The 25302-nt window shown below is 49.5% G+C and overlaps 1 protein-coding gene across 4 annotated transcripts; it reads left to right on the top strand.

Annotated features, from left to right (window-relative positions):
- DAPK3 (death associated protein kinase 3) lies at window positions 1-24068 on the top strand. Of its 4 annotated transcripts, none has more exons than XM_037165307.2 (9): window positions 1-108; window positions 1176-1331; window positions 9738-10098; window positions 10410-10539; window positions 10892-10940; window positions 11797-11823; window positions 19925-20077; window positions 21212-21257; window positions 21898-24068. In XM_037165307.2, exons 2-9 carry the CDS (start codon window positions 1270-1272, stop codon window positions 22435-22437), a joined length of 1368 nt encoding a protein of 455 aa, XP_037021202.2. In that variant the 5' UTR covers window positions 1-108; window positions 1176-1269; the 3' UTR covers window positions 22438-24068. The 4 variants fall into 4 exon arrangements, with proteins under 4 accessions (XP_037021202.2, XP_053514553.1, XP_053514552.1 ...); XM_053658578.1 differs by having other exon boundaries at window positions 85-137; XM_053658577.1 differs by having other exon boundaries at window positions 98-184.
- The last annotated feature ends 1234 nt before the right edge of the window (window positions 24069-25302 follow it).

Here is a 25302-nt window from a genome sequence, read left to right as displayed (position 1 = left end):
GGCAGAGGGCTGGGTGTCGCGAGCGGCAGGTGCGCTGACGAATGGGCTGTAGACTCCTCCTTCCACGGGAAGGAACTGTCGGAGGCTGTGACGGTGACGTCATCTCAGGTCAGCCCGCGGAGGGACAGCTGTAAGCGGTACTGTAAGCGGTGCTGTAAGCGGTGAAGAGCGTGTGCTGTTCGAGGTCGGCGGGGGTGGGGGTGGGTGGTGTGTGTGTGTGTGTGTGTGTGTGTGTGTGTGTAAGTGGCGGGTGGGGGTGCTTGGGGGAATCTGGGAGGAAGTTTGGGGACCCTTGGCATGACCCAGAAGGAGAAGGGTTTGGGCCCTGGCCTGCGAGGGGCGTGGCGGGCACCGGGATGCCTGATGGGGACATTATGGGGGTCTGTGAAGGGTCCTATCGGAGTTTGCCTTGGAGGTTGTGCGAAGGTTGGGGGCGAAGGACAATGTAGAAGGCAGATTGGTCCTTTATGGAGACCCGTTTGGGATGAGGGAGACTGGGGTGGAGGACCCTTGAGAGGAGGGAAGAGGTTAGTCTTTCTGGGTTGGTGAAAGTCAGGAGTAGGTAAGAATGGGTAAGGGGCTTGCAAGAGCTTGGAAGCCATTGTCCAGTTCTTGGGAACTTCAAGATTGGAGGGAGCACACCGCTACGTAGAGTTAAAAAGAGACTGGGGAATGGGTAAAGGCGAAGAGGTGTTGAAGAGGGGATGAAGAGGGGTTGAGCTTGCAGATGGGCAGGGAGTCCGAAGTGTGTTGAGGCTAGAACCAGGAAGTTGGGCAGAGAATGAAGGGCTTTGGAGTTTGGGGGTGTGGAGAATGTGGGGGAACTTTCAGGAATTGGGGGGGATTCTGGGAGAAGCTAGGAGGGAGAGGCAGAGAAAAGCTGGGGCAGTGTGTGAGGCCCCAGATGTGTGGAGGCTGGTGGGAGTTATGGGGGCAAGGTAGCATAGTGGGGCTAACTCCGAGCTTTGGGTTGTTTGGTGTGTAAATGAAATGAGACATGAAAGTACTGGGACTGCCGAAAGTGCTAGGGGAGGGCAATTCAAGTGCTTGGGAAGGACCATGGAATTTCAGCTTGGAGTGATGTGCAACTTATTTTTGGTGAGCAAGTTGCGTTGTTTACTAGGAATAATGGCTATCATCTCACTCTTTCTTCCCTATGACCCTGTCTCCTCCAGGGTCACTAGAAGGGGACTTCCTGAGGTCCTGTCCCCAGACTGCAGTGATTGGGCTTTCACTGGAGCAGAAGGTGCTGGAAGGCAGACGGCCATCATGTCCACATTCAGGCAGGAAGATGTGGAAGACCATTATGAGATGGGGGAGGAGTTGGGCAGGTGAGCAAGACCCTGTGACAAGACTCCAGGGTAAGAGCAAGCCACTTAAAGGTTTTCAGGACAGTGTTTCCCCTCCTGTTCTTTATCATACTGTGCAAGAAGGGGTGAGTCAGAGTATGTGTTGGTGGAATGAGTTTGGGTTTTGGAATGAGACATCCCAGCTGAGAGTTCATGCTGTGACATCCTTTGTGCATTTCCTTTGGGGAGAAACATAGTTGAGCACATATGGCACCTAACACAATGTCTGGCATTTATAGGTATTAGCCAGTTTTGTTGGTAAAGGTCTGTTCTCTTTTATCCTTTCTTATGAGAGGCACTTAAATCTCCCCAGCTTTTGACATTTTCAGGGAAGACCTCCTGTCTGGGCCCACATTCCTGCCAATTGTGTAGTATTCTTATGGGAGAGAAGGGAGGTTTCCCTTGCCAGACAGGCAGCTGATTTCCTGCCTGGCTGGGCCTTGGACCCTCCCCTGAGCTTGTTCTCCCACCGGCCCCAAACCAAGCCAACCAGGCACCGTCTTTTTTTTTTTTGCAGAGCCTGAAACCTTATTTGGTGAGTTTGCTGCTGGCTAGGCCCCATGATGTCACCAGAAGGGAATGTAAATAACTGAGCCCTGCATCAGGCCTTTGCTGAGAGAGTGTTTTAGGCTCCTTTGGGATTCTGAAGTCTCTCCTTTAGGAATTTCCTGTTTAGAATGGTAGTGAATGCAGGCGCCACCCCCCCCCCCCCCCCCAATCTCAACTTTATTGTTGAAAATGTATGAGGCTCTCTTGTTGAGGGTAGTTTGGCAATAAAGAGCAAAATGTCTTATGTATATTACTTTAACTCACTAATTCCACTGTTAGGAATTAATCCACTGGGAATACATACATACATGGACCAATGACCTTGGAGCAGGGATGGTTGCAATCAAGAGTTTATATGAATGGCCTTGGCTGGTTGCTCAGTTGGTTAGAGCTTCTTCCCAACATGCCAAGCAAGGTTGGACGTTCGATCTTCAGTCAGGGCACAATCAAGAAGCAACCAATGAATGTGTAAATAAGTGGAACAAGTAGTTGATGTTACTCTCTCTCTCAAAAAATCAATCAATTAAAAAAAATAGGTTGGTGTGGCTCAGTAGGTTGAGTGTGGTCCTGTGAACCGAAAGATCTCCAGTTTGATTCCTGCTCAGGGCACCGGCCTGGGTTTCGGGCTGGGTCCCCAGTAGGAGGAGGAGGCATGCAAGGGGCAAAGATCCATGATTCTCTTACACATGATATTTCTCTCCCTCCCTTCTATCTAAAAAAAATAAAATCTTTTAAGAAAGCGATCAGGAAAAATAATTTAAAAATTCTTTTTTAAAGTTTTATTTCTTGCCCTGGCTGGTGTAGCTCAGTGGATTGAGCGCAGGCCTGTGAACCAGACAATCGCAGTTCGATTCCCAGTCAGGGCACATACCGGGGTTGTAGGCCGGTTCCCTGCAGGCCAGTTCCCAGCAGGGGATTCACGAAAGGCAACCATACATTGATGTTTCTCTCCCTCTCTCCTTCCCTTCCCCTCTAAAGATAAATAAATTAAATTAAAAAAAAAAAAAGATTTTCTTTCTTTCTTTTTTTTTTTTTTAAAGATTTTATTTATTTATCTTTAGAGGGGAAAGGAAGGAGAGAGGGAGAGAACTGGCCTGCAACCCAGGCATGTGCCCTGACTGGGAATCGAACCGTGGTTGCTTGGTTCCCAGGCCCGAAGATTTTATTTCTTATTTAAAAGATTTTATTTATCTATTTTTAGAGAGAGAGGAAGCGAGGGAGAAAGAAAGGGAGAGAAGCATCAGTGTGTGGTTGCCTCTCACACATCCCCTACTGGGGACCTGGCCAGCAACCCAGGCATGTGACCTTTCTGGGAATTGAACTGGTGACTCTTTGGTTCACAGGCCCTTGTTCAATCCACTGAGCCTCACCAGCCAGAAGTTTTAAAAAATTTTAAGCAAAAAATGGGAAGCCTCTTCAGTGGTCATGATAGCATCCTGCATCTGTGTGTGGAATATTATGCAGCTATTAAAACTGCCAGGCAACCAGGCGACTTGTATAATGTGAGCCACATAGGAAATTTATTGAAATTTAATTGAAATTTTAAAAGCTGTGTCAATTTTAATGATATATTTGATTTAACCTGGTAGATGAACTATTACCATTTTGTTTGTAACCACTATAAAATTATTAGTGAAATATTTTACCACTTTTTTTAATACGAGGTCTTTGAAATCTGGTGTGTACTGAGTACTCACAGCACATCTCAGTTTGGACATGTCTGACAGCTGTCATGTGTTCAGCGATTGCTACCTTGGGCAGCACTGCTCTGTATGGTCTGGAACTTTCTCAGAGATACATGAAGTGAAGGATTGATGTCATAGAACACTGTGCATATTGTGTTGTAATTTGTCTAAATTGTAGGCGTCCTTTGGACATCTGCATTCTACAGTGTTGTTTCTTTTTTTCCTTAAGTTTTTTTTAAAGATTTTATTTATTTATTTATTTTTAGACAGAGGGGAAGGGAGGAAGAGAGAAACATCAATGCGTGGTTGCCTCTCCCGCACCCCCTACTGAGGACCTATCCCCCAACTCAGGCATGTGCCCTGACTGGGAATCAAACTGGTGACCCTTTGTTTTGCAGGACAGTGTTCAATCCACTGAGCCTCACCATCCAGGGCTAGAGTGTCTTTATGTTACTTCCATTCATCTACTAAAGCACCTACAAGTCAGGTGCCATTATTATTCCTATTTTAGATAAAGAAACTGAGGCAGAGAAGGGAAGCAACTTAACTTGCCCAAGGCCGCACAGACTGTGTTCCTTAGTTTAGAGAAAGAGGAAGGGAGAGAGAGACACATAGATTGGTTGCCTCTCACACACACCCTGACCAGGGATCAAACTTGCAACCTAGGTATGTGCTGTGACCAGGAATTGAACCCCACACTTTTGGAGTATGGGACAGTGCTCCCACCAACTGAGCCACATGTGCCAGGGCTGTCACACAGACTGTAAATGGCCAAGCAGGATTCAGGTCTTGAGATGAAGCCTCGCTGGCTCCAGAGCCCAGGTATGCTGGAAGCAGAGGTGGGCGTCCTGCTTTCACCTGCCCGGCAGCCACCTCCACCCGAGGGTCTGGTTTGGACCCATTAGATGTCCAGATGAAGATAGACCCTGTGTGTTGGGAAGTGAGTGTGTCCTTATGCCCCCAACACCAGCCTCCTGCAGGTGTTCACTTCCCGACTCTGAAGCTGGCCACCATAATAAGCTCTCTGTTTCAGAGGCAGGAGTGGCATGGCACTGGCATTCAGTTTTGAGCAGATCTGTCTTTCCTGAACCTAGTTATTGACTGTTCGGGGAATTAGCTGTAGGAATCACTGAGGTGAGGGACTGTGAGTAAAGCAGGTCCACATTTTCCTGTCCCAGGAGCCATGGGGCTTAATAAACGAGGAGGGAGTTTCTTGAGTGTGACGAGGTTCTTTCTTACTAATTCAAGTTCATATCAAATCGTCTCAGGAAATAAATTAATTTGTGTGTCGATGAGTGTGTAGACCTCTACCCTGGCATCCAGGTCATGCAGTGGTATGTGCATCTGTGTCGGTCAGCTCAGGCTGCCATGCAAAGTGCCACAGACTGGGTGGCTGAAATAACAGATATATCGTCCCCCAGTTCTGGAGGCTGGAAGCCTGAGATCACCGCATCAGCAGGGTTGGTTCCCTTTGAGGTCTATCCTCTTATCTTGTAGATGGCTGTCTTTTCCCTATGTGTGTGTGTTTCCTAATCTCTTCTTTAAAAAAAAAAAAAAAATTTATTTATTTATTTTTAGAGAAAGGGGAAGGGAAGGAACAAGAGAGGGAGAGAACATCAGTGTGTGGTTGCCTCTCATGCACCCCTTACTGGGGACCTGGCCTGCAACCCAGGCATGTGCCCTGACTGGGAGTTTAACTGGCAACCCTTTCACAGGCCAGCACTCAATCCACTGAGCCACACCAGCCAGGGTTCTTTCTTTTTTTTTTTTTTTTTTAAGATTTTATTTATTTATTTCTGGAGAACGGGAAGGGAGGGAAAAAGAGAGAGAGAGAGAGAAACATCGATGTGTGAGAAATGCATCTGTCGGTTGCCTCTCACACCCCCCCAGCTGCGGGCCTGGCCCTCAACCCAGCCAAGTGCCCTGCCCATGGATGGGACCAGCGACTTTTTCGTTCACAGGCCAGAGCTCAATCCACTGAGCCATGTCAACCATGGCTCTTATTTATTTATTTACTTACTTACTTTTATTATTTATTTATTTATAAAGATTTTATTTATTTATCTTTAGAGGGGAAGGAGAGAGGGAGAGAAATATCAATGTATGGTTGCCTCTAGTGTGTCCCCTGCTGGGAACTGGCCTGCAACCCAGGCATGTGCCCTGACTGGGAATCGAACCTCGATACTCTGGTTCACAGGCCCACGCTCAATCCACTGAACTACACCAGCCAGGGCGCTTATTTACTTTTAGAAAGTGGGAAAGAAACATGGATGTGTGAGAGATACATCGAGTGGTTGCCTCTCACATGCCCCCAACTAGGACCTAGCCCACAACCCAGGCATGTTCCCTGACTGGGAATCAAACCAGCAACCCTTTGGTTTGCAGGCCAGCACTCAGACCACTGAGCCACACCAGCCAGGGTTGGATTTTTTTTTTAAGATACCATAGCAGCTTCTCTTAACCTGTTCCTATAAGGTGTCTTTGTTGTTTTTAATTGTTAGTTCAGCTTGGAATAAAGCTAAAGGAAAACAACCTTTATATTTGAAAATTAGGCCACATGTCCAGTGCTTAGCCCAACATCCCTAGTATGTGGTGAATATTTGGCATTTGCTGTCATTATCATCAGTGTTTCACTGTGGGATGGAATGTGGGCCTGGAAGAATGAGCTTGCATGTTGGTTGTGGGGAAGGCGTTTCAGGTGGGAGGCAGGAGCATAGGTAGCTAGGGGACTGTTGTGGTGGATTCAGGGGCAGGGCGTGACCTAATGAGGGACAGGTAAAGTTACCTGTCTCATCAGGGACAGGTTCCTAATCAGGGACACTTTACCTGTGCCCTTGGCTTTTGAGTTAGTATTTGAGCTTCCAATTGCTGCTGTAACAAATTACTACAATTTAGTGGCTTAGATGAATATGTGTCAATTATCTTAAAGGTTTGGTAATCAGGAGTGGAAATGGATCTGCAGGGCTGGTTCCTGTGGGGGCTGCAGGGAGAATTGTTTCCGGCCTTTTCCAGCCTGTAGTGGCTCCGCATCCCTGGCTCGTGGCCCCTTCCTCCATCCTCACAGCCAGCAGTGCCGCCTTTTCCGTCCCACTGACTCTGATCCTCCTGCCTCCTCTTACGAGGACCCTGCGAGGACACTGGGCCTCCCGATAATCAGGATCAACCCCGTTTCAGGGACATTAAGTCCACCTGCAAAGTCCCTTTTGCCACACGAGGACACATGCACAGGTTCTGTGGATTAGGACATGGACATCTGTGGAGGGGTCCCCATCTGCCCACCTTGAACTTCATCCATCTTCTGACCACCTGACTGTGTGCAGAGCATGTGTGCGGTGGCGCACTGTGGGCACTTTTGTTCCTTGGTGCTGCTGAGGACAGTGGCTTAGATGCTTGCCAGCTGCAGGTAGTCCTCTCACCATAGGTAGGTCCGCCTGCTCGGAAAACCCAGCTGGTCCTCCCCACTGCCTCGGCTTCTCTGAAAGCCCCTCTGGGTAGGCAGAGATGCCCCTCACTCATATGTTTGTCACTGTCCTGTCCTGTCCTTCCTCTGCCGCCACCAACTTCAGAGATCCTTCCTGTTCCCAAGGCCCATCTCCACCTATGTGCTCTTGCTGTATTTCCTTGAAATGTCTGTTTTTCCTTGACCTCTGGTGGGGCCTTGTTCAGATTTCCTGCCTGGAACCTGTGCTTTCTGTCTTGGACTTGATCTCTCCATGTAGGTGCCCTATAGGTGCCATGTAGGTGCTCTCCATCTCCCCTATAACCAACCTCTCAAAGTGGGCTCAGCAGACTACGCCCTGTGGGCCACACCTATCCCAAGCTCAGTGCAGTGTAGCCTGTCCATGAGCCTGGAATGCTTTTTTAATGTTTTTTTTAGATTTTATTTATTTACTTTTACAGAGAGTAGAAGGGAAGGAGAAAGAGGGAGAGAAAGATCCATGAATGAGACAGATATCGGTTGCCTTTCACATACCCCAAACTGGGGACCCAGCCCGCAACTTGGGCATGTACCCTGACCCGGAATCAAACTTGTGACCTTTTGGATTACAGGCCAGCTCCCAACCCGCTGAGCCCCTCCAGCCAGTTAATTTTTTAAAGGGTTGTAAGAACACGACAGGAATTGTAACAGAGACCCTGTGGCCTGTATACCTTAAAATCTTTACTGTCTATCCTTTATCAGTCAACTTCTGAGTTAAAGCAAGTCAATATAACTAAGTTCCTAGATAGCAAAAGAGTTTGGACATTGGATAGCTCTCTGGAGTGCAATACATAGAATTTCTCTCTCTTTTAAATAACTGCTATCTTGAGAGATAATTCACATACGGTACAGTTTACTCATTTAAAGTGTACAGTTTCATGGTCTTTAGTATATTCATAAGGCTCTGCAACAATCACCACTGTTTTCAGAACATTCCATCTCCCCAGAAGAAACACTGTCCCCATTAACAGTCACCTCCAGCCCCCTCCCCCAGCCCCTGACAACCACCGACCGTAGTTCCCGTCTCTGTGGATGTGCCTGTCCTGGACGTGTCACATACATGGAACCACACACTCTGTGGCCTTTTGTGTCTGGCTTCTCTCACCGAGCATCGTGCTTTCAAAGGTCCCCCACATTGTAGTGAGTGTGAGAGCTTCACTCCTTTTCCTGATCACATAGTGTTCCCCCGTGTGGAGGGACCACATTCATTCATGTGTTGAGGGGTGGACATTTGGGTTCTTTCCACCTTTGGGCTGTTGGGACTCGTGCTGCGCCGAGCATTTGTGTGCGGGCTTCTGCGTGGACATGTTTTCCTTTCTCTTAGATGCTGGGAGGGGCAGTTAGACGGCGATTCTCCGTTAACCATCGGAGCGGCCACCAGACTTTTCCCATGTTTTATTCCCTTGTGTGTGAGGGTTCTTCTCTCTTGTTTTGAAAATGTGTGCATTTCTTTCACTCTGCCTGTTTAATAGGGAGCTCTTTTTTTTTTAAACCCTCACCCAAGGAATTAATGATTTTAGAGAAACATTGATGTTAGAGAGAAACATCGATTGGGTTGCCTCTCATATGCGCCCTTGGCTAGGGATTGAACCCACAACCTTTTTTTTTTTTTTTTAAGATTTTATTTATTTTTAGAGAGGGAGAGAAACATCACTGTGTGGTTGCCTCTTGAGCGCCCCCCACTGGGGACCTAGCCTGCAACCCAGGCATGTGCCCTGACTGGGAATCGAACTGGCGACCCTTTGGTTCGCAGCCCACGCTGAATCCACTGAGCTACACCAGTCAGGGCCTGAACCCACAACTTTGTAGTGTATGGTTTGATGCTCAATCAACTGAGCCACCCAGCCAGGGCAAAAAGCTCTTGTTTTTTTTTTTTTTTTTTTTTTTTAAAATGATGAAATATGCTTGGGCTGGTGTAGCTCAGTGGATTGAGCACAGGCTGTGAACCAAAGGGTCGCCAGTTTGATTCCCAGTCAGGGCACATGCCTGGGTTGCAGGCCAGGTCCCCAGTGGGGGCCACGCGAGAGGCAATGACACATTGATGTTTTCTAACTCTCTTTCTCCTTCCCTTTCCCTCTCTCTAAAAACAAACAAACAAACAAACAAATAAATAAAATCTTTTAAAAAATGATGAAATACATTGTAAAAAGTTGAATTGGTATAGAATTGTATCAAATGAATAAGAACCCCTCCTTGCTGCCCCCATTTTCTCAATCCCACTCCTCAGAGGTGGACATTGTTACCACTTGGTGTATGTCCTTCAGGCCTTTTTTACTACATATATGTACATAAGCATATTTATGCACACAAAATATACCTTTTTTAAACAAAAATATATTCTATGTGTCAATCTGTAGCTTGCTTTTTCACTGGGTTTAGAGAATTGCCTTCATTCATTTTCATGATCGTGTAAAATTCCACTGGATTCATTTCCATGATGGATTCCAGTTTCTTCTTGGTAAACACTGAGCTGTTTTTGTTTGTTTACTGTTGCAAAAGTGCTGGGCAGCTGTTGTGTCAGCACCAGTCTGCACTCACATAGCATACGCACCGTGTGCATCTCGGATGCGGTGGGGGTGGTACATCTTTGTGGCTCCAGGAGCTGGGGGAGAGATGGTGGCCAGCCGTGGTCCCTCTTGGTGCTCTGATCACCTTCCACCCCCCCTGCCCCTGCAGTGGCCAGTTTGCAATTGTTCGGAAATGCCGGCAGAAGGGCACTGGGAAGGAATATGCGGCCAAGTTCATCAAGAAGCGCCGCCTGTCATCCAGCCGGCGGGGAGTCAGCCGGGAGGAGATCGAGCGGGAGGTGAACATCTTGCGGGAGATCAGGCACCCCAACATCATCACCCTGCACGACATCTTTGAGAACAAGACTGACGTGGTGCTCATCCTGGAGCTGGTCTCCGGTGGGGAGCTCTTTGATTTCCTGGCCGAGAAGGAGTCACTGACAGAGGATGAGGCCACGCAGTTCCTGAAGCAGATCTTGGATGGAGTCCACTACCTGCACTCCAAGCGCATTGCCCACTTTGACCTCAAGGTAAGCCCCACTGGGCACCTCAGGATGGAGCCGGGGACCAGCCAGGCAGGCTGGTGCAGGTGAGGATGGGGGCCCAAGAGAGGCTTCTCCTTTCGTGGGCACAGAATGTACATCCCCTGGATGCAATGATGCTCTGGGAGTTGAGGAACAGACTTGTTCAGGCCTGGAGTCCTGGGGTGGCATCAGCCTGCCCATACCCCACAGTTTGGGAGTGGGGGCTGCCTAGGGAATTCCAGATGCTGTTCCAGGAGATACCTGACCAGCAGAAGCAGCAGATCCCCCTCCCACTGCCCCACTCTCCCCCGCCCCAGCCAGAAAACATCATGCTCCTGGACAAGAATGTGCCCAACCCACGGATCAAGCTCATTGACTTTGGCATCGCTCATAAGATTGAGGCTGGGAACGAGTTCAAGAACATCTTTGGCACCCCAGAGTTTGTAGGTAAGACCCTGTCTGGTGTGTCAGGGACTGGGATTTAGGTAGGGGGCATTCAGGGTTTCTAGCAGTACAGGGTGAATCAGGCCAGCCCCTGGATGCCTGACTCATTGCCCTCAGCTGTGCGGGCATTGGGCAAGGGAAAGCTCAAGACCTGGGCTTGGTGCTACCACCATCCCAGCCTTCCTGCCCCAGAGCTGGCCTGGCCTGTGTGTGCGCATGTTCGTCCAAGTAACCACAGTTATCTCTGGGGTTGGGTGGGCAGGTGTTGTGCTGCTGGTCTTGGCTAAGTCCCCAGTGTGGCCTTTAGATGCAACCAGCTTCTGACCCTGCATTTCCCTTCTCCCTGTCTCCGCAGCTCCTGAGATTGTCAACTACGAACCCCTGGGACTGGAGGCGGACATGTGGTAAGTCAGGAGTAGCCAGGACTGCCCAGTTCTGAGTCCAGCATACGTACCTGCTTCTCAGGAAACCCTTCCCCTGTCATCCCCTGGGGTTGCGGGCTCGGGCATAGCCCATCCCATGGTGTTGTGCTCTGGGGCATGGGCAGGACAGCAGAGTGCAGCCCACTGGCCAGAGCAGACCCGGGAGCTGGGAGTGGTGGCCTTGTTTTTTCTAAGAGTTGTTCAAAGCAAAACACACAAATACGTGACAGACGGTTAGTGGCCCGTAAAGCCTGAAATAATCGCTGTCTGACCCTGTGTAAAAAGAGTTTGCCAGCCCTGCAGGCCCCATAGTAGATCCCAGACCTGCAGGGTCTGTGAGGCCATAGTGCCGTCTGCCCTGCCCCGCTGTGGCTCCTTCGAGCCTTGACAGGAGGGTGTGGCCAGAGGTGTTGATTTTTTTTAAGAGATTTTATTTATTTATTTTTAGAGAGAGGGGAGTGGAGAGAAAGAGAGGGAGAGAAACACTGATGTATGAGAGAAACATTTACTGGTTGCCTCTCACATGCCCCTCAACCAACTGGGGACCTGGCCTGCAACCCAGGTGTGTGTCCTGACTGGGAACTGAAGCAGCAACCTTTCGGTTTGGAGAATGACGCCCAGCACACTGAGCCACACCAGTCAGGGCAAGAGGTGTTTAAATGCCCAGTTTTGAGACCCCCAGGGCAAGAGTAGGGGAGCGGGTTGACCCACCTGCTGCCCTCCTGGCCCAAGAGCCTTGGGCGTGTAGCTTCCCCGTGTGGGCTCTGGGCTCCCGCTCTGGGGGAGTCAGGCTGCCGCACCCAAGGCTGAGCTGACCTTCCTCTGTGTTCTCTTCCAGGAGCATTGGCGTCATCACCTACATCCTGTGAGTACCCAGTCAGCTCTTCCTTTCACCCCGCCGGGCCCTGCCTAGTCAGGAACGTGGGCAGGGAGGGAGGCTTTCGCGCAGGAACTGTGATCGAGAGTGTGGGACCCCCAACACTGCGACCTGTCAAGGTGCCCAGCGAGCTCTGGGTGGACGGATGAATGAGTGAGTGAGCGAATTTGTATAGGAAAGACAGTGTGGTTCTTGTCTCCGGCTTCTGGATAGTTCAGAGGGCACGGCACCCTCCTAGAGAAATGTGGGACCCTGTGCCAGGACAGGATGTGTACCCTCCCTTAGTCTGCTGGCCTGCAGCCGGCCCCTCTCTCTGTGTGAAAAGAGGACTTGACCTTGATTCGGACCGTGCCCCGTCTGTTCCTGTGTCAGGTGTGCTCCCTCCTTTCTTTGCTGCCTTGCCTACCAAATGGGTGTAGCGATCCGAGACCTGAAGTTTTGAGGAGATGGGTTTTTAATAGTTTTAGGGGTTTTTTTTTACATTTTGAGATAAATTTAGACTCTCAGAAGAGTGGCAGAAACGGCATAGAGCTCCGTGGCCCTGTACCGTGTTGTACAAACAGCATTTGTCAACACTGAGAAACTAACTGACAACATGAGCAAGCAGAGTGAGTCCCCAAGTTGTCCGGACGCCACCAGCTTCCCTGCTGTGTTGCCTTCCCGGACCAGGACCCCAGGACCAGGGCCCCAGCCAGCGCTCAGCCTCCTCCTCTCCGAGGGGCTCCTTCGTCTTTCCTCGTCTGTCACAACCTGGATGCTCTTTTTAATTTTTAAATTTAAACAAAAATTTAAATTAAAAAAGAAACGTAATTTATAGTTGATATATAATGTTGTGTTAGTTTCAGATATACAGCCCTGTAATTAGACACTTATATAACTTGCAAAATGGTTACCCCAATAAATCTAGTGCCCATCTGATACTATGCAGTTTTTACAATATTATTGACTGTATCTCCTTTGCTGCACTTTATATCCCTGTGACTGTTCTTTTTTTAAAAATATGTTTTATTGATTATGCCATTACAGTTGTCCCATTCCCCCCCTTCATTCCCCTCCACCCTGCACACCCCCTCCCACACATATTCCTCCCTTTTAGTTTATGTCCATGGGTCATAAGTTCTTCAGCTTCTACATTTCCCATACTATTCTTACCCTCCCCCTGTCTATTTTCTCCCCACTGTTCTATGCTACTTATATCCCCTTCTCCTCCTCCCACTCCCCTGTTGCTAACCCTCCATGTGATCTCCATTTCTATGGTTCTGCTCCTGATCTAGCTGTCCTCTTAGTTTGCTTTTGTTTTCGGTGTGGTTCTTAATAACTGTGAGTTTGCGGTCCTTTCACTGTTCATATTTTTTATCTTCTTTTTCTTAGATAAGTCCCTTTAACGTTTCATATAATTAGGGCTTGGTGATGATGAACTCCTTGAACTTGACCTTATCTGAGAAGCACTTTATCTGCCCTTCCATTCTAAATGAAAGCTTTGCTGGCTAGAGCAATCTTGGATGTAGGTCTTTGGGTTTCATGACTTGGATACTTCTTTCCAGCCCCTTCTTGCCTGTAAGGTTTCTTGAGAAATCAGCTGACAGTCTGATGGGAACTCCTTTGTAGGTGACTGTCTCCTTATCTCTTGCTGCTTCTAGGATTCTCTCCTTTTTTTTTAGCGTCCTCTTTTTTTTTTTTTTTAATTTTATTGATTACGCCATTACAGTTGTTCTATTTCCCCCCCTTTATTCCCCTCCGCCCTGCACCCCCACCCCTACCATTCACCCCTTTAGTTTATGACCACGTGTCTCAAGTTCTTTTGATTCTATATTTCCCCTACTATTCTTGCCCCCCTATCTATTTTCTACCTACCATCTATGCTACTTATTTTCTGTACCTTCTCCCCCGTTCTCCTCCCACTCCCCTGTTGCTAACCCTCCATGAGATCTTCATTTCTATGCTTTTGCTCCTGATCTAACTGTCCTCTTAGTTTGCTTTTGTTTTAGGTATGGTTGGTAATAACTGTGAGTTGCTTGTCCTTTCACTGTTCATATTTTATCTTTTTCTTAGATAAGTCCCTTTAACATTTCATATAATAAGGGCTTGGTGATGATGAACTCCTTGAATTTGATCTTATCTGAGAAGCACTTTTATCTGCCTTTCCATTCTAAATGAAAGCTTTGCTGGATAGAGCAATCTTGGATGTAGGTCTTTGGGTTTCATGACTTGGATACTTCTTTCCAGCCCCTTCTTGCCTGTAAGGTCTCTTTTGAGAAATCAGCTGACAGTCTGATGGGAACTCCTTTGTAGGTGACTGTCCCATTATCTCTTGCTGCTTCTAGGATTCTCTCCTTGATTTTTTTTTTTTTTTTTGAGAGAGGGGAAGGGAAGGAGAAGAAAGAGTGGGAGAGAAATATCAATGTATGGTTGCCTCTCATGCGTCCTCTGCTGGGAATTGGCCTGCAACCCAGGCATGTGCCCTGACTGGGAATCGAACCGCGATACTCTGGTTCGCAGGCCTGAGCTCAATCCACTGAGCTATGCCAGCCAGGGCCTCTCTCCTTGATTTTAATCTTGGCTAATGTAATGATGATGTGCCTTGGTGTGTTCCTTCTTGGGTCCAACTTCTTTGGGACTCTCTGAGCTTCTTGGATTTCCTGGAAGTCTATTGCCTTTGCCAGATTGGGGAAATTCTCCTTTATTACTTGTTTAAATAAGTTTTCCACTGGTGGCTGTTCCTTTTCCTTTCTGGTACCCCTATAATTCGGATGTGGGAATGTTTAAAGATGTCCTGGAGGTTCCTGAGTCTCTCCTCATTTTTTTTGAATTCTTGTTTCTTCATATTTTCCTGTTTGGCCATTATTTTCTTCCTTCTGGTTCACTCCCTTGATTTGAGTCCCAGTTTCCTTTTCATCACTATTGGTTTCCTGTGCATTTCCCTTCATTTCAATTAGTTTAGCCTTCATATGTTCCTCTAATTTGTGACTAAAATCAACCAGTTCTGTGAGTATCCTGATCACCAGTGTTTTGAACTATGCATCTGAAAGTTTGGCTATTTCTTGGTTGCTTAGATTCATGGGCTCTGGGGCTTTGAGATCTTCTTGAGCCATTTTTGGTCTGTTTGCGCTCGTTAAGTATGAGTTGCGGAGCCTTAGGTGTTCACCAGGGTGGGGCCACCCAGGTTGCTGGGTTGTGATGCTGTATGTGGGGGCGGGGTCAGAGCAGGGAAATGGCGGCCCCCTCTGCTGCCTTTTGCTGTTGTGGCCGGCTCGATCCCGTCTCACTGCCCACTCCCTCACTGGTCTATCTGCACATGAATGCAGGACCACAGTCAACCCGCCGCCCTGTGCCCTTGCTGGGTCCGCTGGTCGCTCACTGGGTCGCTCACTGGGTCCGCCCGTTGTAGCCCCATGCCTGGAATCTGTGCGCCTGCGTCCGTCTGACTGAGTCTTCCTGTGCAACCTCGCTCCGCCAGCTGCTGGCTTTGCCCCTCTTACCCGTCAGGCTGAAGAATTTGTTGTTATCAGACTTCCAAAAAGTTCAATTTTCTGTGTTCTGGCCGTGTTTTCTGTTGCTAATATTTTGTTGTCTCTAAAGTTGGTTGTGTGAGAAAGCACGGCGTCTCTACCTATGCCTCCATCTTGGTGGAAGTCTAGGATTCTCTCCTTGATTTTAATCTTGGCTAATGTAATTATGATGTGCCTTGGTGTGTTCCCTCTTGGTCCAACTTCTTTGGGAGTCTAAGCTTCGTGGATTTTCTGGAAGTCTATTTCCTTTGCCAGATTGGGGAAGTTCTTCTTTATTATTCATTCAAATAAGTTTTCTACCTGTTGCTGTTCCTCTTCCCCTTCTGGTACCCCTACAATTTGGATGTTGGAGCGTTTAAAGATGTCCCAGAGGTTCTTAAGCCTCTCCTCATTTTTTTGAATTCTTGTTTTTTCATTCTTTTATGTTTGGTCATTTTTTTCTTCCTCCTGGTTCACTCTCTTGATTTGAGTCCCAGTTTTTTTCCCATCACTATTGGTTTCCTGTGCATTTTCCTTCATTTCACTTAGTTTAGCCTTCATTTGTTCTTCTAATTTGTGACTAAAATCAACCAGTTGTGTGAGCATCCTGATCACCAATGTTTTGAACTGTGCATCTGATAGGTTGGCTATCTCTTGGTCGCTTAGAAGTATTGGCTCTGGGGCTTTGAGCTGTTCTTCTGCTTGAGCCATAATGTTTTGTTCTGTTGGCGCCTGTTACATATGAGGGCTGGAGCCTTAGGTGTTCACCAGGGTAGGGCGACCCAGTTGCTGGGTTGTGAAGCTCTATGTGGGGGTGGGGTCAGAGAGGGAGTGATGGCATTTGTTCTGCTCTCTCTCGGATTTCGGTCCCCTCTGCTGCTTCCCACAAGCAAATTGGGCCCTTCTGGTGCTGGTTCCCGGTGCGTGGGCTTGTGCACCCTCCAGGACCTTGTGGGTCTCTCCAACAAACTCTCTCTGAGCCTGGGAGATTCTCCTGGCACCTCGACCCCCGAAAGTTTTTCCAGTTGGTGCTTTTAGGCTTTAATTCCCGTCTTTGGGGCCCTGGTTTGCACAGTCTGTCTCACTGCTCACTCCTTTGCCTGGTTTATCGGTCTGGCTGAATGGTTCGTTGTCAGACTTCCATACAGTTCAATTTTCTGTCTGTTTTGGTTGCATTTTTGTTACTAAATATTTGTTGTCTTTAAACTTGGTTGTGCAAGGAGGCACAGTGTTTCCACCTACGCCTCCATCTTGGTCGGAAGTCTCCCTGTGACTGTTTTGTAACTACCAGTCTGTACTTCTTAATCCCCTCACCTTTTCCACCTATCCTCCCATCTGGAAACCATCAAAATGTTCTCTTTATCTATGAGTGTGTTTGTTCTGCTTGTTTGTTTACTTTGTTGTTTTAAATTCCACATATACGTGAAATCATCTGGCATTTCTCTCTTTCTTGTGCAGAGTAAAATAAGTCTGTACAATACCCTCGAGGTCTCTCCATATTGCAGATGGCAAGATTTTATTCTTTTTTATGGCTGAATCCTATTCCATTGTATATATGCACCACTCCCTTCTCTCTTTACTTTGATGGACACTTAGGTTGCCTCCATAGCTTGGCTAGTGTAAATAATGCTGCAATAACCATGGATGTATATGTCTTTTTGATTTAGTGGTGTCAGTTTCTTCAGAAAAATGCCCAGAAGTGGAATTGCTGGGTTCTTCTGTGTCTTTTGTTGCAGCCTGTGTTTTAAGGTCTGTTTTGTCTGGTACAAGTATTGCTGCCCAGCCTTTTGTCTGTTTTCACTTCTGTGAAATACCTGTTTCTGTTCCTTTGCTTTCAGGCCGTGTGTGTCTTTCAATACGAAGTTAGTTTCTTGTAGACACCATATGTGAGGGTCAGCCACTGTTTGTCTTTTGATTGGAACATTTAATCCATTTGCATTTAAAGTAATTGTTGATAGAGATGTATTTATTACCATTTTATTATTTCTTTTTTTGAATTAAACATTTTTTTAAGTTATTGATTTTGAGAGAAGAGAAATATCAACTTGTTGTTCCACTTATTTATGTATTTGTTGGTTGATTCTTAGGTGTGCCCAGACCAGGGATTAAACTCACAACCTTGGCATATCAGGATGCCACTCAAACCCACTGAGCTATCTAGTCAGGGCCTTACTATTCATATTTTTTATCTTTTCTTCTTTATCTTCTTAAGGAAGACCCTTTAACATTTCTTGTAATACTGGTTTGGTGGTGATGAACTCCCTTAGCTTTTTCTTGTCTGGGAAGCTCTTCATCTGTTCTTTGACTCTAAGCCATAGTTTGGTTGGGTAGAGCAGTCTTGGTTGTAGGTTCTTTTTTTCTTTTTAAAAATATTTTGTTTATTTATTTTCAGAGAGAAAGGGGAAGGGAAGGAGAAAGAGAGGGAGAGAAACATCAATGTGTGGTTGCCTCTCACGTGTCCCCCACTGGGAACTGGCCTGCAACCTAGGCATGTGCCCTGACTGGGAATTGAACTGTGATCCTTTGCTTCACAGGCCCGCGCTCAATCACCAGCCAGGGCTTGGTTGTAGGTTCTTGCTTTTTATCACTTTGAATATTTCATGCCAGTCCCTCTGGCTGGCAAAGTTTCTCTTGGGAATCAGTTGGAAGACTCATAGGAGCTCCCTCGTAGGTAACTAACTGCTTTTCTCTTGCTGCCTTTAACCTTTGGCATTTTAATTATGATGTGTCTTGGTGTGGGCCTCTTTGGGCTCATCTTGTTTGGGACTCTCTGCTCTTCCTGGACTTGCATGTCTATTTCCTTCACCAGGTTAGGGAAGTTTCCATAATTTTTTCAAATAGGTTTTCAATTTCTGGCTCTCTCTCTTCTCCTAATGGCAGCCCCATGATGTGAGTGTTGGTACACTTGAAGTTGAAAGTAGATGTTCTTGAAGAGTGCAGGTCAGGGATGATTTAGGGCGTCCCTCATTACGGGTCCAACCCTTGCTCGTGATTGGATGGGCTGTGCCTTTCTGCCCTGGGGAGAAGAACGTAGTTCTTTTTCTCTGCTACTCTCCTCTCAGTGCTTCTGTCCCTGCTGGCCACCAGTGTGTGCAGGTTTCTTCCCACGCCAAGCAGTTCTCTGTGACACCAGTGGGGTGTCCTGCACTGAAGATGTCGTCAGATCCTGCAGGTTAAGTGCTCAGACCCACAAGACTGTCCTGTGTTCACATGCTAGTTGCAAATCCAGCCCATCATCTGTCCTTCCGACCCACTCACTGTGAATTAGAGGTTTCCCACAACCCCACCTCGGGTGTGATGATTTGCTAGAACTGAGGGAAACACTGGCTTAGGTTTACCAGTTTATCACAAAAGAGGTGATAAAGGATGCAGATGAACAGCAGGTGAAGGGTCTGTGGGGCAAGGGCTGGGTTTTACTCCTGTGGGGTTTGGGGAGTGCTCTCCTTCTCGCAGGTGGATGCGCTCACCTACCTGGAAGCTCTTCAAACCCCTACTTTAGGGACTTTTATGGAGATTCCATCACGTTGGCATGATTAATTAAATCTCTGATCATCAGCAGTTAACTCAACCTCTGGTCCACCTTTCCTCCCTGGAGATCAGGGGCGAGGGTGAAGGTTCCAACCCCCCAGTCCCACTGCTGGCTCCCCAGGCCACCAGCCCCCTGTCCTTAGGTGCTTTCCAAAAGTCACCTCATTAGCGTGAACTCTGAGGTTGGAAGGGGCTTGTTATGAATTATAAAGGATGCTTCTTTTATCTTTATTTTTTGGAGCCATTTCAAGAACTGAGGACAAGAATATTACAACAAAAGATGTTTTCACCTTTTATTTTAATTTTTTTAAAAAAGATTTTATCTATTTTTAGAGAGGGGAGGGAAGGGAGAAAGAGAGAGAGAAACATCAATGTGTGGTTGCCTCTCATGTGGCCCCCACTGGGGACCTGGCCCACAACCCAGGCATGTGCCCTGTCTGGGAATCAAACCTGCAACCCTTTGGTTCGCAGCCCGTGCGTGCTCAATCCTCTGAGCTACACCAGCCAGGGCTGCTCTCACTTTTTTAGCTCTTGTTTTAGGAAATGCCAAGTGTTTGGGGAACCATGTGCCTAAGGACCGGGTTGAAGACCAAATAAATATTCCCCACCCTAAGTCACAGTGTCAAGTGCTCCGAGCCCCACAGGGGTGGTGGTATGACCCACTCGGTGCAGAGTATCAGGCGACATGGGTGTCATCACCAGTGATGTGCACCTCGACTGTGTACCAGCCAGGATTCCCTTGGAAAGTGATCAGTGTTTCCTCCAGAATCACTGAATGTTTGGGGGAGACTGTGCGTCTGGGTAGACACTTGAGTTTTCACAAGGATTTTTGCCCACTGGTTTTAGTGCTTATCTAGCTGAGCGATGACGGGTTATGGCCTTCTGACTGGTAGCCAGTGGGTGGCTGGTCAGGGGCTCCAGGGGATGTTTGCATCGTGAGCGCGGCCGGGCCCAGAGTCCGCCCTCCTCAGTGTGTGGCCCCTCAGGGCTCCGCAGAGTTCGGTGGTAGCCCAGGTGGCAGCCTGGTGATGGAGCGAGCGCAGAGGACACTGAGCCCCGAGTTTGTCTTCCAGTTTGAGCGGTGCATCCCCATTCCTGGGGGAGACCAAGCAGGAGACCCTGACCAACATCTCCGCCGTGAACTATGACTTTGACGAGGAATACTTCAGCAACACCAGCGAGCTGGCCAAGGACTTTATCCGCCGGCTGCTTGTCAAGGACCCCAAGTAAGCACAGGCTGGCCAGAGGGGGTAGGGGCAGCCCTGCAGGGAAAGCTGAGTGAGTCTCCCTGGATGGGTGGTGTGGCCAAGAAGACAGCCATCCAAGCCACCACTGGCTTCTTCTTTGGGTTGGAGATAGTAATGAATGGCTTAAGTTGGCCTATACTGTGTCTTAAGAAACTTTTAATTTATTGCCAATTTTTTTAAAAAATTGATTTTAGAGAGAGAGAGGAAGGAAGAAAGAGAGCAAGAAAACAATGATTTATTGTTCCACTCATTTTGTATTCATTGGTTGGTTCTTGAATGTGCCCTGACCGAGGATTGAACCTGCAACCTTGGTGTATCTGGATGACATGCTGACCAACCGAGCTACTCGGCCAGGGCTGTTGCCAACTTTAAAAATTGGGATTTTATATAAAATTCTAGATTGCTACTTTTTTTGTTTGTTTTAAATTCTCGGAATCCTAGCATCACAGAGCCTCCGTGCGTGGGGAGGTGCCCTCTGGGCCGCAGCCCTCCCCCGGTCTGTGCTGCCCGTTGTTTTTTTAAAAAAGAGTTTATTTATTTATTTTTAGTGAGAGGGGAAGGGAGGGATAAAGAGGGAGAGAAACAGTAACGTGGGAGAGAAACTGATTCATTGCTTCTAAGCGCCCCAGCTGGGGACCACACCTGCACCCCAGGCCTGTGCCCTGACTGGGGATGAAACCAGCGACCTTGCATGTGGTGGGACGTGTTCTAACCAACTGAGCCGCACTGGCGTTGCCCGCCCGTGGGCGCCTGCGTTGTCTGACCCCAGCATTAGATCCTGACCCGTTAACAAAACCTCTCAGGGAACATGGAAACCCCAGAACCTGCGCCCCCAAAGGTGGCTTGTGGTTGGCTGAGCAGAGTGGACGCTCTGGATTGTGTGTGTCATCTCGGGTCATTTCAGGGACTCGCTTCCAGGCTGGAGGGTGGCTTCGAGGCCGGGGGTCCTCAGGGGCAGGTATCTGAGTCTGCCCTCGGTGGGGTGCTGAGAGTGGAACTGCGGCAGGGAGAGCCTGGAAAACCCCTGCCCTGCCCTCTGCTCCATTTTGGGGAGGGGGTTGCAGGTGACGCACTGAGACTAACCAGGGCTTGCCGGGGGCGGGGCTCTTCCAGGAGGAGGATGACTATCTCCCAGAGCCTGGAGCACTCCTGGATCAAGGTGAGGTGGGGTGCTGCTCCCACTGAGGGACGGTAGACGTGATGAGCCCTCAGCATCCAGGGAGGGTCCCCAGAGCCGTGGGCCTGGGCGGTGGGGGTGGGGTGGTCCCTCTGCGCATGCAGCAGGGCTCCCTCTTGCAGGAACTTTGCAGAACGGTTGCCTCTAGGCCAGAGTTGGCAGCCTTCTTTACTTGTTATTTATTTATTTATTTATTATTTTAAAAAGATTTTATTCATTTTAAGGGAGAGGGGAAGGGAGGGAGAAAGAGTGGGAGAGAAACATCAATGTGTGGTTGCCTCTCGCTTGTGCCCCCACTGGGGACCTGGCCTGCAACCCAGGCATGTGCCCTAACTGGGAATCGAACCGGTGACCATTTTGATTCACAGAACACTGAGCCATACCGGTCAGGGGACAGCCTTCTTTAAAGGGCCGGTTAGTCAGTATTCTTGGCTCTGTGGTCCCTGGCGTCAACACTCAGCTCTGCCTTTGTAGCAGCAAAACACCAGGACCATCGTACGCAAATGGGCACATCTGTGCCAATAAAACTTTACTTACAAAAGCAACTGAATGGCTGGATATAGCTCTCGGTGGTCTACCTACCCCCTGCCTGCTGTTTTAGGCTGTGTCCTCTGTCCTGCAGGCGATCCGGCGGCGGAATGTACGGCGGGAAGACAGCGGCCGCAACAAGACGGAGCGGCGGCGCCTGAAGACGGCCCGTCTCAAGGAGTACACCATCAAGTCCCACTCAAGCATGCCCCCCAACAATACCTACATCAACTTCGAGCGTTTCTCCAAGGTGCTGGAGGAGGTGGCAGCGGCTGAGGAGGGCCTGCGCGGGCTGGAGCACAGCCGGCGGCAGTTCCACGAGGACATTGAGGCGCTGACAGCCATCTATGAGGAGAAGGAGGCCTGGTACAGGGAGGAGAACGAGAGCATTGGCCAAGACCTCCGACGGCTGCGGCAGGAGCTGCACAAGACCGAGGCACTCCAACGGCAGGCCCAGGAGGAGGCCAAGGGCGCCCTGCTGGGGGCCAGTGGGCTCAAGCGCCGCTTCAGCCGCCTGGAGAACCGCTATGAGGCCCTGGCTAAGCAGGTGGCCTCTGAGATGCGGTTTGTGCAAGATCTAGTGCGTGCCCTGGAGCAGGAGAAGCTTCAGGGGGTGGAATGCGGCCTCCGCTAGGGCTGCCCGGGGGGTTGGCCCAGAGGGTTCTGGTAGTGGGTGCCCCCTTGACGGCCCTAGGGCCAGGCCCCTCTGTCACCCTTACCTAGAGAGTTCCTGGGCTGGGGCTGAGGTGGGAAGAGGTTGGACTGGGACCTGCTCCCTGGGGCCTGGGAATTCCCTGCTGAGGGGAGGGGCTTGGCAGGACCTGGGCCTCGCCACACAGCCTGTCTCCCCTCTGGCTCAGCCTCCTTCTCCCATTCTCTCAGCAGTGGTGACTGGTGGGGGTGGGGGGTGCTTCTGGGCTAGTGTTAACCTCTAGAACTCTGTGAGCTCTCTGCAAGGGGTTGGTACCTCCAAGATGGAATTGGCCATGGCAGACACAGGTGCTTCATGCCCGGCCCAGTGGCAGGGCGGCAGCCTTCATGTCCTGGGTCAGGGGGCTGAAGGGCAGTTGGAGAACTCGCAGTTTGGCCTGGGCAGCACTCTCAGGCCCTCCCTGCCCATCTAAGCACACGCAGCCTCAGGGAGGGTTTCTGAGGGCCCCTGCATGCCCCAGGGCTTGGAATTGGAGGGGCCTCTGCTGGACACTGGCCCCTCCTAGAGATGGCAGCAGCCCCTGCGGGGTCAGTGGTGGAGGCTGCCACTGGGCACCACAGCCAGAGATGAGATGATCTAGCCCTTAAGGAGGTGTTGGTCTGGAGGTAGTATGAGGGTGGGAGGACCTGTGGCTAAGCATGTTGCCAGGACACAGTAAAGAAAGCATCTGCAAAAGCTGAGTTTCTCTCTCTCCCTGAGGCCCAGAAGTCCCTGGGCGCCAAGTGAAACAGGTCTGCTGGGGCCTGGGGACAGGAGAAAAGAGCTGCCGTCCACCCACAGTCCCCCCCCAGTGGGGCAGGTTGTGGAGCCGTCCCCTCTCCGCTCCCTCATGATGCCAGGTGCAGGCGTCTCATGACACATAGTCCCTGAAGTGCCAAGCCCACCAGTGGGGTCCTCCCCTGCCTGGGTATCTGGCCCTGCCCCTCCAGCCTCTGCCTCGCTTCCTTCTCCAGTGCTGACTTTTGAAATGTTAGGGCTCCAGCATCATCCTCCCCAGAGAGCCCCTCAGACTCTGAGCTGCCCCGTGAAGGGAGAAGTCCATTTGACTGACTGCCTCTGCTGGTTCCCAAGCACATGTGGCTAGAAACCCTGGACCAGTACAGGGTGGGAAGGGGGTTGCAGTGGGCAGTGCTCTCGTCTGCCACTAGGGGCTGCCCTTGAGCAGGCTCTTGTACCACTTACCCGAAGTGCACTAGGTAAGGTTCAGGCTCTAACAAAATGTGGGTCCCTATCAGGTGGCCACACTGAGCTGGGAATTCTCTGCTGCAGGTTAGGTTAAGTGAGTGACACCTTTATAGATCAAGTGCAGGAAGGAACCAGGCAGGTAAGACTTCCATTCCTGCTGAGGCTGCTGGCCAGGGCTCCTCCTACCAAGACACTGCCAGGCTGAGGCACTGGTGGAGGGGTCTTAACACTGTTTGCAGGTCTGTCTTCTGGGGCTGGGGTGGGACCCCCTGTACCTCCTCCACAAGCTCTGTTGCATAGTGTATGCCATCTCTGCAAGTTTATGCCTGCCATGAGCCAAAGGAAATAAAGCCCCATTCTGACATCCAGCTGTAGTCTGTGCTTGGGCCCGGTGGGGCAGGCAGCCTTGGTTCACCTGGTGCCGTGGCCTGTCTGGGTTCTGTCTCTCTCCCTGGTCTGCTGCCTGTCCCCGTGCTCCTTGGGAGGAGGAAGGCAAACCTGGGGTGTGACATCAGAGGCTGCCCCGGTCTTGGGGCTCAGCTGGACTGTTCCTTTGTTGCAGTCAGATGGAAGTATGGACTCAGAGGGGTTTCTGTCGCTCACGGCTTCTGAGACGCTGCACTGTGAGGCCGTGTGTGGGTTCCCCTGCTGTGCTCCAGGCACCAGTGCACAGGTGGCCGCCCTGGCCTGGAACGCTGCACCCTTGCTGGTCCTGCTGCTGCTCCGCACAGCCTCTGGGTATGAAATGTGGCTCGAGGGAGGGGTCTTCTGACCCTTAAATTCTTACCAGGAACCGAGGTTCTGAGACTTTGGTAGCCCTTGATCCCCCTTCTGTTGATTCATTCATTATACCAAGGGCCATATTTCTCCTTGTTTTTGTTTTTAGACTTTATTTTTTTTTAATATTGAAATAACACTATGAAATTCATCCTTTTTTATCTCTTTTTTTGGTCAACAACTTCCACTTTTAAAAAAAAGATTGTATTTATTTATTTGTTAGAGGGGAAGGGAGGGAGAATGAGGGAGGGAACATTGATGTGAGAGCAGTCGCCTCCTGTACACGCCCTGACTGGGGACCTGGCCCACAACCCAGGCGTGTGTCCTAACTGGGAACCAGTCTGGTGCTCATCCTCGGAGCCAGGGCAACTTCCACTTTTAAAATTCCGATACATTTCAGCTCATTGAATTCTCAGACTTACTCAGGTTTCTCCAGTCGGTCCACGCCTGTCTTTTTAAAACTGGGTTGTCCAGCCCAGGACCCAGTGTGGCCTGTACATGGTACCTGGCTGTTAGGTCCCTCAGGGCTGCAAGGCCGGGCTCTGAGCAGCAAATTCCCAGGCTTCACCAGTCAGCGCATGGTGGGAAAGGGCACCCAGGTGTGTATAATTTGTGGAAGAGCGATAGGCCATAGTATGCTCATGCCACCTGCCTCCATGGAAATGCAGGAGCTTCTGTGTTAGTGCCACAGGGTCTCCGGACCCTGAGGTGAGTAATTACCCGGGGACTGGAGTTCCTTAGGGGACCAGTAAGTGGCATTTATCCAGCCACAATTCGCTAAGTCCCACTGCATTCTGGGCAGTATGTCAGATGCTGGGTGACCAT

The sequence above is a fragment of the Artibeus jamaicensis genome, unplaced genomic scaffold, assembly GCF_021234435.1.
Source record: "Artibeus jamaicensis isolate MK-2021 breed Jamaican fruit bat unplaced genomic scaffold, CSHL_Jam_final scaffold_537, whole genome shotgun sequence".
NCBI classification, from domain to species: domain Eukaryota; kingdom Metazoa; phylum Chordata; class Mammalia; order Chiroptera; family Phyllostomidae; genus Artibeus; species Artibeus jamaicensis.
Note: the sequence above shows the minus strand (reverse complement) of the source record. Positions and strands in the feature narration are given on the sequence as shown.

What these genes read in the sequence shown, in the direction of transcription:
- DAPK3 (XM_037165307.2), top strand. Translation starts at nt 1,270, where the DNA reads ATGTCCACATTCAGGCAGGAAGATGTGGAAGACCATTATGAGATGGGG. An exon ending in TGGCACCCCAGAGTTTGTAG is followed by an intron (nt 10,540 to 10,891) that starts GTAAGACCCTGT and finishes CTGTCTCCGCAG; the next exon opens with CTCCTGAGATTGTCAACTAC. An exon ending in GGCGTCATCACCTACATCCT is followed by an intron (nt 11,824 to 19,924) that starts GTGAGTACCCAG and finishes TTTGTCTTCCAG; the next exon opens with TTTGAGCGGTGCATCCCCAT.